At 41.1% G+C, this 13,668-nt stretch overlaps 2 protein-coding genes across 12 annotated transcripts in view; one reads left to right on the top strand and one right to left on the bottom strand.

Annotated features, from left to right (window-relative positions):
- The window catches only part of LOC135254396 (paired box protein Pax-5-like), a 31,851-nt gene extending 29,410 nt beyond the window's left edge, over positions 1-2,441 (bottom strand). For both annotated transcript variants that reach the window (XM_064334497.1, XM_064334498.1), the window contains exon 1: positions 2,003-2,441. In XM_064334497.1, coding sequence (XP_064190567.1) covers positions 2,003-2,048 — 46 coding nt within the window. In that variant the 5' untranslated portion in view covers positions 2,049-2,441. The remainder of the gene's footprint in view (positions 1-2,002) is intronic.
- The window catches only part of zcchc7 (zinc finger, CCHC domain containing 7), a 52,476-nt gene that overhangs the window by 16,047 nt on the left and 22,761 nt on the right, over positions 1-13,668 (top strand). For 4 of the 10 annotated variants that reach the window (XR_010329864.1, XM_064334488.1, XM_064334493.1 and 1 more), the window contains exon 3: positions 11,688-12,236. Coding sequence is in view for 9 of the 10 variants with exons in the window: in XM_064334488.1 (XP_064190558.1) it covers positions 11,688-12,236 (549 nt within the window). In the remaining variant the exon portion in view is untranslated. Of the gene's footprint in view, positions 1-10,021; positions 10,165-10,322; positions 10,503-10,667; positions 10,866-11,189; positions 11,315-11,687; positions 12,237-13,668 lie in introns of those variants that run through there. The other 6 variants (XM_064334490.1, XM_064334489.1, XM_064334494.1 and 3 more) reach the window with 5 other exon arrangements.

Genomic DNA, 13,668 nt, shown 5'->3' with positions numbered 1-13,668 from the left:
GCTTCTGTTTTCTTTTTACTGGCTATTTTGTTGTTATTGAACGTGTTATAAATGTGGGAATATATCGCACTGAAACATTACGCCAGTCCTGAAGCAAAGGCATGAACTTCCGCCGGGCGAAGACGATAAGCAGTTACCGGCGGCGTGGCGCAATGGCGCGTTCTGATGTCCTCTAATTAAAAGCCCCGCTGTTTCGGTGGATCTCTGCAAAACCTGCACACAAACCTGTTGCAGCAAACCAAGGCAAGACACCAGCCGTATAAACCTGAATTTAGAGGACGAAGAACGAGCGATTAGAATGGATCTGCGTGCAGTAGTACTACGTTGTAGATATCTTTCCATGTGCTTCATTCAGAAAAAACAGAAAGCGCTGGTTTGGTTTTATTCTAGCGGGAAAAAATAAATACAAGAGAACTTATTACATCCTATGTACACTTTCAGTTAAATTCATGGCAAAATTATGTGCAGCATTTGAGGCTACTACTCGTATGAGCACATTTATATGAACTGCCTTCATATTATAGACAATATCCCGAAACAAGAAAAAAAACATAATCTTGAAAAATAAATACAACAAAATCTTTTTTAGACATCTGCCATATTACAGCCATGTTGGTGCATTTTAAACAAAGTCTCAGCAGTTTTTGGGAAAATTGCTCAAAGGGAAATAATTAGGCTATTCATCGCTGAAATTGCATTTTATAATGGCATCATATATAATTTACTTTCATTAGGGATTACAAAATGTCTTCACATGCGTAGTCCACATTAATCAAACCCGCAATGGCGCGAGACATGAGGGATGTGACCATGTGCGTGGGAGTGCTTGCTGCCGCGGTTTCAGAAACACTGAACTGCTCTATCGTAAACAAGACGAGAATTTGTACTTCATATTTCTCAAATTTAAAGGAGAGAAACAAAAGAATGTTGTAGGAAATTAATATGGGAAATTTAATGGATTTAATACCATAACATGTTGATACTGACGATAGTAATAGGTTACATGTATCACTGAACATCAACTCGCAGAAATATCAGTGTTGCTGTTGGTTTACAGCAACAACGTGCTACTGGCCATCGATTCTCCTGTCCAGCATGCAGGATACGTAGACTCATAATGACCATTGATTTTCTCATCTGTTTTTACGTATGTTGAGATGTCGTAACCTACGTTGGCCGCCTTTGAAAAATTTACAAAATATTCAACCACTTACAACGAACAGCGTTCCTAACGAAGGGTCGCGCTTTGATATCAGGAGGCGCACGTGATCAAGGGTAACAGCCAGCCTATATACGACTAAAGATACATTCTGTTATTTTCTTCAAAAGAGTTTAGGTAAACGCCGACCGAGTACTACAGTTTTATAGGTACAATGGCACAGTCTAAAAGCATAATTCAAAATAATACTAATCTAAGATTCGCTGCTGGTTGCAGTCTAATTCAATCATGAATCATTTAGAATCCACGTGCTATTGACGTGAAAATCACAACTGACTCGAAAAAATGCGTTGAAATAGTATATGATCAGAAAATAGTATTTTTTTCCCAAATAATAACAACATTTAAAAATATATAAATAGCAATAAAAAACTAACAGTACAACTTCGTTTAAACTGAGTAAAAGGTAGAAAAATCTATAAGTATATCGTATATTTGAGAAACTTGAGCAATTCAACTCAAAGCAGGAGCTATTCGACTCACAAATATACATTGTAATCTGTCGTAGCCAACAAACAGCAATTCCTCCGTTTGGGGGACACACTGCAATCTCAAGGCTGCACAATTGCCATGTATTATTATGATGCATCGCGACACAACAGGAGAAGCCTTCAAAGTCACAGTTAGGCTACTTCAAAGTCAACTTCAAATGCAAGTTACGAACTTTTCAGGCGAAATGTTTGTAACACTTTGTTTCACACGTGACACTTGATTGAGTGTTCCTTTTTTATTATACTTCAAAAAATCTGCACAAAACAGGCAAAATATGAAGAGTGCCCCTACCTGACCTTCCGCCCCTGTACGGCTGTTGCTTATGCTCTAATTCCATGCTGGTTCGTGGGGTTGGCAGGGAAATGAAGGAGAGAAAAAAAAGAACAAAAAAGTTTCCAGTTTTTTTTTTTCTCCTACAGCGGCATTTGGTGAGTTGTAGATCGAAATAATTCGACTCTTCCGCTCCCCGTTGCGCTGTTGCAAGTGTTCACTGAGCTGAAACTAAACGTTTTAGGTGGAAAAGGGGCTCAGTGGGGACCGTGAAACGATTAAGGAACCAAAGAGCAGCTCGCGCTGTGCGCCCGCGTCTTCTTCCTCCCCGGCATCACGCGCCTTCCCCAGACACAGTCCCGCGGTCTGACATCTGTTACTGAGCCCCACTTTACCAGACTTTTTTCTGTTTCTTTCTTTCACTCACATTTGTTATCCTTCCTCTATGCCCCGCGTCTCGTTGTACAGAGGGTTTAGGGGCCACACAAGAGAAGAAGGGGGAAGTGACACGATCTAATGCATGCATATAAACAAACTTCTGAGTTCGCCGAGTGGGCCTTTGAACGGGTACGCTGCGTTGGCCCAATGTCTTTCTCGCCAGTTTCGGAAGCCTTGAATTTCTTTTATCTCAACAATGTACATAATTATTTACATGAAAAGGAGAGGATAGCAGTTGCCAAATACAAATAGGCAAGGTATCTGGTCACATTATGATATTAAGTTGCGACCACGATGCAGGGGTTATGAGTTGCAGCCCATTCTATCCAGGCAGAACTGAATCAGTTCTGTGGTTATAGATTGTATATCCAGGCAGAACTGAATCAGTTCTGTGGTTATAGATTGTATATCCAGGCAGAACTGAATGAGTTCTGTGGTTATAGATTGTATATCCAGGCAGAATTGAATCAGTTCTGTGGTTATAGATTGTATCCTGGTTTCTGAACGCGAGAAGCCTGTTTAAACTCCAGCAGTATGGCATATACAGGATAAAATACTTTTTTGATTTCTTTCAAGGACTCTGTAGTGCACCTGCCCCTCATTTTGGCCTCTGTCACAGTAAAATGTTCAGTGTTAAATCAGCTCTTACAGAGTAGGCCTACATGTCTTGCCAATTGGACACTTACCTATTCTGTTAGAGTTGACTTTACACTGGACAATTTACTCTGTATTCAGTCTTTTGTTAATTCAGCTATCGCTGAATTAAAATAATTGAAACAAGCATATTTATTTCTGGCCTGAATGCTGTTTTTTTAAAGACGTCAACTTAAGCACACAGCGCATTCTGCTTTGATTGGCTGTGGGCCTCCTTGGTGCTGAACAAGCTGGAACTGTGGAGCATGGCAGACATCATCTCTGTGTGATTTGCCCACAGTGGACATGGCGTAGTCCTCAATAACAAGAAAGAGAAACCATCGGATATAACAACATGAAAATAACATGAGATTTGAGGAGGGCCAGAGTTCACAGACCCCTTAGACAATGGAGGCTGGTACAATGGACCCAAGACAAGCCGCTCTCTTCCGCTGGTTGCTGGACGATGCACCCGACCTGACCCTCAGACAGCCATGGCTATGAATAAACAGCTCTGCTTTCTATGGAGTTTTATGCTGCATACGTGGAGCAGCAGACAATAGTGTGGCACGGCATTACAAGACATCCTTGACTATGTTTGAAGGTTGTCCTCCATGCTTACTACTGTTCGGCAGAATCTAATTCTGTAGATTGTGCACACGTCCCTTAAAAGGAAGTGCATAGTGAACACGCACTCCCAATAGAATATTATTTTCCCTGTTTTCCAAACAGTAAAGCTATTTTTCTGTTGAGGACAGTGACAGAATTTTTGTTGTTTTGGCTCTGTACTCCAGCACAATGGATTAGAAATGAGACAATGAATTTGAGTTTAAAGTGCAGACTGTCAGTTTTAATGTGACTATTTACATCCATGTCTAGTGATCTATGTAGGAATTGCAATCCTTTAAATACATAGTTTCAGGGGACCCAAAGGTAATTAGACAAATTGACTCTTTAAAAAAAGTAGTAACATTTAGTACTTGGTTTCAAATCCTTTGCACTGAATGACTGCCTGAAGTCTGTAACTCACATACATCCCCAGACACTGGGCGTCTTCCCTGGTGATGCTATGCTAGGCCTACTGCAGCCATCTTAACTGGCTGTTTGTTTTTATTCACTATTGAAAGTATTCTTCAGTCATCCACTACAGTAGTCTTCTGTGGTCACCCAGGACATTCACTGTTGCTGAGCTCACCAGTGTGTTCTTGCTTCTTAAAAATGGACCAAACAATTCATTTTGACACACCACTTTTTGTGATCAGTTTATTCTGATCGATGATGACCTGCTTTACTACCACTGGCACTTTGGTCCTCATGCTGAGGGGCGACAGGCAAAATCCACACCAAGAATCAACTCTAAAACTAATTCTAGACCTTTCGTTAGTTTCCATCTGCATGAACTAATGATGCAACTACACACAGCTGGTCACATTGAATTTGGAATTAAATAATGAATATGAGGTTGAAGTGCAGACTTTCTTGGCCAGCTGTATGTAGTTGCTGCTAATACCCAGTGCATCATAACTTTATTCAGACCCACAAAGGTATTTACATTTAATGCAAGCCAATAAGATTTAAGTACTTTTTTCCATTTTTAGACTACTGTTGTTCAGATCGAACTGTCTTGCTTAAATGTATTTACAGAGCCTAGAGTGTCTAGAACACTGATTCCCCTCCCAAGAGTGTTAACATTGGGAGGAGAAAATTAAAATGCATGTCTTCATACGGCGTGTGTTTTTAAAGGCAATATATGTGGCCAGTCCACTGGCTGTAAGACTGCACAATCATCAGATTTGTCAGGAAATGTTCATTGAATTATTAAATCACACAGCTTATCTTTGTGTTTCATTTATATTACATTGCATAGTGTAGTTTTTTTATTTTTTTTGCATAGTGTAGTTTTTTATTTTTTTTTATTTTTTATTAAAAAGGCAATGATGCCTTGACGGTATATTTTAACTCCAACTTAACTCCAGCTTCTTAGGTATGCATGTGATCTATTAAGACTTTCATTTATTTTGAGAATGTACTTCAAATGCTATGGGACATTTTACCAATTGTTTCACAACGTGTTTTTTGAATTTCATTGACTGACAACCAAATGGGTCTGTGTAAGTATTAAAAAAGAAACTTAATTGAATGGATACTGGGGGGGAGAGGTCAAAGGGCAAAGGGCATTGTGGTTAGCTTGAACCTGACCCTAAATAATCCTTTACAGAACACATGATCTGTGCTAATGAAATGCCCTTTGATTGACACGCGCACAGTTAACTCTGCGGGGGAACGTGTCCGTTAAAATGTAGACCAGATTGACCTTCAAAATGTTTAAAGTTTTACCGGAGCAGTTTCAGTTTAATATGGACGGAGATTTTGGCCACTGCTTTCATATACCAGTTTAATCGTAGTATGCATCGTTCTAAACCAAATGTGTTCCTGAATTTATGAGCCACTGAGACAGATAAAAATATTATGCAAATATGAACTCATTTAATATGACACAATTAAGAGGGACAGCATTCTCACAAAAAGATTCTGCGCTTTGAATTGCCACAAGTCCACGCTTGTTGTTTCAGTGGATTTTCCTGATTACAGTTAAGCTAGCAATGCACTGAATGCAAAATGTATGTTCGCTAAATGGTTTTTCATAACATGTAAATTATGAATAATTATATAATAATTGACCATATTATTATTATTATTATTATCGTCATAGCTGTTATTATTATTGCTACCAAAAAAGGCGTATTAAATAAGGGAGTGAGCAGATGCTATACATAGTATTAAATATATCTAATTCACAGAGCCATCATATACAACAAACGCGTGAGAAAATTGAATGGCTTTTACAATTTATGGATATTTATTAATTTCACTCGCCAGATGATAGTCAGGCTACTTTGTTTTATTTATTTATTGTTTCATTGCGTGTTAATTCTCTTTTTTCCCTTTAATTTGAAATTATTATTGAGAAGACGTAATTGTTTATACATTGCAGGAATACGTTCGTAACTTTTCGCATTGTGCAATGTTCTGTTTCAAACATTTAAGATATGACGGACTAATTCGGGTATTATAGGCAAACGTAATTTTTTCTGAGATGCAAAAGAGAGGACAATTTGTTGCCAAATTTAAAATTCGTTTAAATGATGATGAGTGTAGAAATGTATTGTTGAGCAAACCTCATTTTAAAAAAGAATAGCCTATATGGCAGTGTCAAATTCTAAAAATCGATACAGGGCCGATAGACTAAGATTGCATTAAAGTTAAAACGTAATTTAACTTTAACATCGAATGCACCCCATATGTATAAATGATGTGCAAATTACACTGATTGAAATTATATAAACAGGCATTGCAGTTTAGCGAAATAAAAATAAGCTGCATTGTTGATGGATTACGGTTAGATCAGTCCATTACATTTAAACGTACAGCTTAAACATGTTATTTAAAACTGAAAATGGTTTTTAAAAATGTATTTTTGTTAATGAATTGATTACAGTCGATGCCTGCTATTTGTTTGTCTTAAATGTGAATTTATTAAAAGTCCATCTTCCGCAAAATTCATGGAACTTTTTCTTCTCCTTGACCATACATTTCAATAGCTGGACTTCAAAGAACAACATGGCCTCGCAATTGTAGATGGGTTATATTGATCTGACTGTATGAATCTAAGACAGCTGTAAATATCGTTTATCTATATTGAGCATTTATTTATGCGTACATTGGGATTTTATGGGGGGTAGTCCAAACAATCGCTGCAGAAAAAAGAATGAGAAAAAGAAACAAGCAGTACATATGGCACTCGGTGCTTGTTGTCTCATCCTTAATTATATTAATAACACAATTAATATTTGAAATGCTTCTAAGAACTTGCCAAATTAGCTCTGCGACCCCTCGCTGACCAAGGGGAACTGAAAATAATGACACGAAAGACCGAGACACTGCAATGAAAACGGACAATTATAGCTCTGAGAAAACAAACAAACACAGAATATTACGGCAGCCAATCAGATCTCTTCAGACGGAACAGTTTAAAAAAAGACCATGATGATTTAAAAAATTACATGCGAAGTTGTATACCTTTTAAATTAATTATATCTCGAATAGCATTAAGGCTGAAATGGTTAGGTTCGCTCAGGCAGACAGTAAAGGAGAGCAGCGTAGGACAGTACTGCTGGTGGACTGAACTGGACTCGGAACAAGTGCATAAATTGCTCGTGCTCATTTACCCTTCACACTTGAAAAGTTTCTATGACTATGCACGTGCCTTCAGGACGAAACAGCGCGAGCTGCTGGTGCTTTTAACTGACAAAGTTAAGCGAGCTACTTATTTTTGATTTGATAAAGAATTACCCAAGAGGCCTAATGTGTATATTTTTAATGCTATGCATTATGGAACAGGGTACGCAGCTACTCTAAAATTAAGGCTAAAGATAGATTAAAACGGCTGGCTAAATCTTGAAGTTTTATCATGAACGTGTGTGTCCATTACTCAGCTCAACGTTCAGAAGGCGTTTCCTCACTGTACACACAGCACTTGGCTATTAGGCTATTGAAAAAAACGTATCTACAGTCTTAATCCCGCTGATTTAAAAATAGAAGGAAAATTACATTTCACGCGCTGTGTCCAATCCCCTTGCTATGGGATCCATGGAACTTCTTGCCGATGGTCAAAAGCCTGTCAACTCCAGAGAGTGTTCCTGTGTACAGGTGCGAAAGCTGGCACGCTTACAAGTCGGGCTCCACTTGTTCTAAGGTCATTCACGAAGACAAGTTGAATAAAATGGGGACTTTTTCAAATTCCAGTAGGATATCTATCAAATATCAGAATCGTATGTTGCTGGATAATAATGAAAAAATTCAGTTGAACAGTTAATCTTAGCACTGTATGCACAATCCCTGTTTTCTTGACACATAGAGGAAAACAATAATTTATTTAATAATAGATTTGAAACATACACTGAATAAACAGATCTGAAACAAACAAGTACACTGGACCAGAGATAAATTATGACTGATGGAATTCTCCCCACTGTCGGATGTGCTAGTATTAAAGTAATGTAAATAGCATTTTTATGCCAGTATGTTCCATTTGCCATAGAATTTTTGGGTGTTCCATGTGAAGGCCTAGTGTAGACTCTCTCTCTCCCTTCGTCCTACATGACGTACACGTGCTCGACTGCAGGAGCAGAGAGCAGTTAGTCAGCTCTTGACCTGTGCCTAACACTTAAGCCACTAATTTATGCTTGAAATGTTTAGATGTTTCACTCATTTCCTCAGAAAACAGTCTGATTCTAACCTTGCTCCTGTCTGCCTCTATAGACTCTAAATCTACAACAAGGAAGAGGATGCTGCCTTCTGGCCATTCAATCCACAATAAAAAAAATAAACAATAAAATTCTAATTCTACACACAAAATAGCTTAGCATAGAAAAAGCAGACTATTATCCGTAGCACAGGTAAGCATTCTGTCAGCTCCAGGACAGTTTTTGAAGAATAAAACCACACCAAGCAGAATAACTGGCGGGGCAATTCCTTCTGGGCCTTGAAAGAGGGTTTGGCAAATTGTTATAGGTACCCTTAAGGTCAAAGGTACCCTAAAAGTATAAAGGTACCCTTTCACAGCAAGCTCATTGGCTTTCAGTTCTGGGGTGAAATGCAGTCATTGAGACAATCAATCATTTCACACACATACAGTAAAATGTCCAGAGTTAATTAAAGTCTAACAAACTACATATGAGCCCAATCAGGACTACATGTAGCCAGTTTGTTAGAGTTGATTTGACAGTGGATATTTTACAGTGTAAATATGTACAGGCTACACTGTACTGACATACAGCCGGTAGCCTACAATGAGCAACACAGTGGATATTTTACAGTGTAAATATGTACAGGCTACACTGTACTGACATACAGCCGGTAGCCTACAATGAGCAACACTGGTTATTTTGCATTCATATTTACTGTGCATACCTGTAATTAAACTGTCTATTTTTTTTTTAAATTCTACTTATACAGAGAACAATTTTAAATATTAATTTCCTATACAGCCTGCGTGTAACATGCGTCCATCAAGCAAGCCTTCAGTTATGCTCCCTTTTATGAAAGAATAATCCTTTCATATAGCCCTGTACTCTGCATCAAATTGTCTACTACCATTAACACTTCTACCCAGTCATTGTGCATAGCTCAGGTTTATGCTTGCTATGTGCAACCTACGACCGAGCCTCAGTCTTAACACCAGCTTTTTAAACACATGACTGGTCGGATTCATATAGTTTAGTCAATACAGACGGAATGCTCATTTTTGAAGTAGTAATGATAAATAAATAGAAAAGAAATCAACCCTAAATCTCAATTTCCAGGGAGCAGTGACGCATTCCCGCCTGAATCTAATTCCGATACCGAACCCCCGCAAAAGCACGGCCCAGTATCGAGCTTAAGTCTGCTGGTGGGAGGTGGGAATGGATCCTTTGGAATAAAACAATTTACTCCAGTGATGGGCTTTCCTGCCCGCGACACGCATGGAAACATCGCAACAATCGGATGGCATTCAGAACAGATTTTCTTCCCTTCCCAGCTCAAAACATTCTAACGCCGATACGGGAAATATAGGCTAGAGCACCTCAGAAAGTCCAAAACAACACACTCCACACAGGCACGTAAACGGAATTGCTACACCATATAAAATTATCTACATGATCTACATCAGCAGGCTCCCAACTCGTACTCCTGCTATAGGCTACTTCCCCTTCAGCAATTCGTTCTTACCACACCGTCTGATAAATAGGTTACGTTGCATTGTTATTATTATTATTATTATTAATAATAATAATAAAACAGCCATGCATAGTGGTCTAATATTTCTAGAATTCGGACGTCAATTATCATCGTGTCTGATCCTGTCTATTTGTAGCCTACACAGTCCATGGTCTGACCGCGATTACTACTCTCTCAACTCCGAGAAAGAAATAGTATGGTTGGTCAACTAAATACTGCTATGACACCAGTTTCTGAAACCCCGGGAAACACTTTGATCGGTCAACTTTGATCAGCGGTTTAAGGTTTTGGAAGTACTGCTAGGAAACTTGTTGACAAACTGGTAAATAGAGGTGAGTTTTTTTTTTTTTTTCTTTTTTTTGTTCGCTCTCAGTGTAAATGTTTTTACTGTGTGAAATTGTAACTATATGAGAATGTAACGCTAGAAGTTACCAATGACGTGCACAGAATAGTTTGCATCCGGCAGCAATATGTGTACGATTAGGCTAAACACGTGGATACACATGGACTAGCTAGCTAACGACAGGGTCCATGTACTAGCACTGTACTTTCTTAGTTTGACACAAGTGGGACACACCGGAAAACTCTCAGCGAAGCTCAAAATAACAGTGTAGCTGTATTATGTACAAATATAATGTTTAGCTAGTTTGACTAGCCAACCGACTATAACGTAAGCAGCATGTGTGTTTGCTAGCTAACCTGCTAACTGGAGTGACTTGTGTTCATGATATAACATGTTACAGTGCATGCACGTTCTTGTCAAGCCTGTCGAAACTATAACTGTCGGGCCATTGACAAATAAACGTTAATTTCTTACACGTATAATCTTATGCAGCTTGTCAAGCATAGTTAGCCCGTTAGCTAGCTGATGCTAACTAACGTTACTCTTGCGCACTCAAGTGACGTTTTATTGAAGTGCGACTTGAAATCCTCTTGCTTATTAGCTGGCTAGCTTTAGCTACATGGTGAACACAGCTTTGAGCCGGATACTACATGTTGTTGTCTGGACAGTTATAGCCTCCTGGCCGGCCAGGTAAATTATTGTTCTGTTTCAACCAGGTCTGAGGTTGACTGACGTTCTGCATTTAACTTAGTCCACAAATTGTTTGAATGGAAATGCTGACGTGAGCTGCGAAGTTGTTGTGTTTTTTATGTGCCTCAGACCAGGCCGGTGCTGCCGGTACTCTCCGCGTGGCAGGGATACGAGGCGTTTATTCACGCCTACATTCGGGATCCCGGCTAGGCCGTTTAGTTTTCCCTTCCTCATTTCTCTCCCCCCATGTCCTGTTCCCCTGTTGCTGGCTTGTGACCGTTTTGGGTCCCTCATAGAGAGCCGTGGAGTCGTTCATCTCCTGAGGTCGTCACAGAGATGCTCTGCTCAACGAGCCAGTGAGCTCTTACCCAGAGCTCTTTCTGCGTCTGATGTTCGGCAGCCTGCTCTCGCTGGGACCGCAGATGTTTTTCCATGACCTCATTTTGACAGTCGGTACCGTTTCTGAAATCGCGTACTTGGGTGTTTGTGGATTGACTCTTTGTCCTCTGTAACCTGAAGCAATTGCTGCCTCCGTGTGACTGAATCTGGGAGGAATAAATTTAAATCATAGTGACAATGAAAGGTGCAAACTCGCTGCCCCCAAACCTGTTCAGCCGTGTGTAGAGTTGATCTTTTTTAAAACACAGTTTTCTCTTGTAGCTGATACTTTGGAAACACTCATGAAATGGAAGCAGGGCTTAGTCCACAGTGATGTGCGCATTATGCACCAGTGGGCCTTGTGCATTCTTTAAGCAAGCTTTCATCACTATTATTTAATTAATGGTGTCGTGATGCTGATGATGATGATGAATGCCTCCTCAGGAGACCCAGGGGCCCTTCAGCATGTTTGGGGGGTACGAGGAGAGGGAGGACTACGAGGATGAGCTGTACCAGGAGACCCAGGACTCCAGCTGCTCGGAGGTGGAGAGCGAGTTGGAGTTCCAGCTCTACAGCCAGGTGCATTACTCCTGCTGTCCAGAGAAACACAAGGAGGAGGAGGAGGAGGAGGAGCAGGAGGAAGGGCGGCAGCGGGAGCTGACGGAACAGCCCCCAAAGGGGGTCATCGTCATTGACTCGGACCCCGAGATCATCACCGTGTCGGACAGCTCGGATGAGGAGGACGGGGTCTGTGTGGCCAAGGGCACGAAATTTCAGCGCCTGCCTCCAGCCAGCAGGGGGCAGCCTCACACGCACACCACCTCTCCACCAGCAGTGCTGAGCGACCACTCAAAGGGCTCGGGCTTGGACTCGGACTCGGACTCAGACTCAGAAGGGCTGGAGTCTTGGATGGTGCTTGGGCAGGGGAAGCATGACTCTGACAAGACCATCCAACTCAACCTGGTTGGCGGGGCAAACGGCAGCTCTGCAGGTAAGAACACTGCCAGTCACCATGGAAACATGCACCCTGCACACTGACTGACTGGCACACTGACTGACTTACTGACACTGCTTGATGCACACACACATACTCATGCCTGACACGCAGACCAACACACACACTGATTAACTGACACACAACCTGACTGGTGGTCCCCACGTTAACTGACGTGCACAGACCGATTGACTGGTACCTTGTCTGGCGTTTCGCATGCTGACATGAAGGACGTGCTCAGCACCACTGACTGACTGACTGACGCTTAACCAACACGTTGACTGATTGGCTTGTATGTCAGTGACGTACAGACGATTATACTGGCTCTTCCTAAGCGAATGTTATTAATGTATTCTTTATGGGCACAGTGAATGTAGGCTATTTGTGTGCCGTAGGGTTATAAAGCAAAAAACATCCAGTACAGTGTCTGAGAGGGTATGAGTAACTGCACTGAGCGCCCGTAGCGTCCTGCGGCTGCTGATGAACAGACGGGCCCTGGGGCGGGGGTTTGGGGGGGGTCCGATCAGAACAGGAAAGCACACTGCTGCTTTTACGCCTGTCTGGAACGCTGGCCGGCTGCAGGCCCGGGGAGTTCTCAGCTCTCCTCAGAATGATATGCAGAAAAGACCAAGAGAAAACAGAACGGTCTGCAGGAATTGAGTTATATAAAATGAATGCAAAATATCTTTAATATCTCCTCTCAATTCTATGTGCCTGCTCGACCACTCCGCTCTGCGGCAGCAGGGCGCCTTGTAACCCCTCCCACCCGCCCAAAGGGATCACAGAGCTTCTCCACCCTAGCTCCCCAGTAGTGGAACGAACTCCCCGTCCCTCTCCGAACCTCCCCCTCACTATCCATCTTCCGCCGTGGCCTGAAGACTCATCTCTTCAGACTATACCTAGACTAACCACCACCACACTGTATATAAAAAAAAAAAATTCCCTTTTTCCTGTCACTTGTTACATGTTGCCCCATCCCTGCACTTCTTGGTAATTTGTATTTGTCCTAATACTGTAGCTTATTCTTCTGCCTAGTTGGCTTTGCAGATGTTAGACCAGGATAGTGTTCATTATTCTCGGCTAGAAATAGCTGTACAAAATAAGTAATTGTACCTTACTGAACCTGTGTTCAGCAGTTGTCTACGATCATGAAAATGCACTTTTGTACGTCGCTTTGGATAAAAGCGTCTGCCAAATGAATGTAATGTAATGTTAACAGATCTCTGTAGGGTCTGCAATAGTTTAACCTGCAGGCCCAGCAAACCATTCTGTACCTCTCTATTTCTATGTGTGTTCCTCTGTCCGTTGATGTTTAAAAAAGAAAGGAATCCTACTGTCTTGTGTTCTCTCTCTCTTTCTCCCTCTCAATCTCTCTCTCTCTCCCTCCCTCTCCCCCTCCCCCTCTCTCTCCGCTGCTCTTCCTGATTTAAA

The sequence above is a fragment of the Anguilla rostrata genome, chromosome 5, assembly GCF_018555375.3.
Source record: "Anguilla rostrata isolate EN2019 chromosome 5, ASM1855537v3, whole genome shotgun sequence".
NCBI classification, from domain to species: domain Eukaryota; kingdom Metazoa; phylum Chordata; class Actinopteri; order Anguilliformes; family Anguillidae; genus Anguilla; species Anguilla rostrata.
This window is presented reverse-complemented; position numbering and strand designations above follow the sequence as displayed.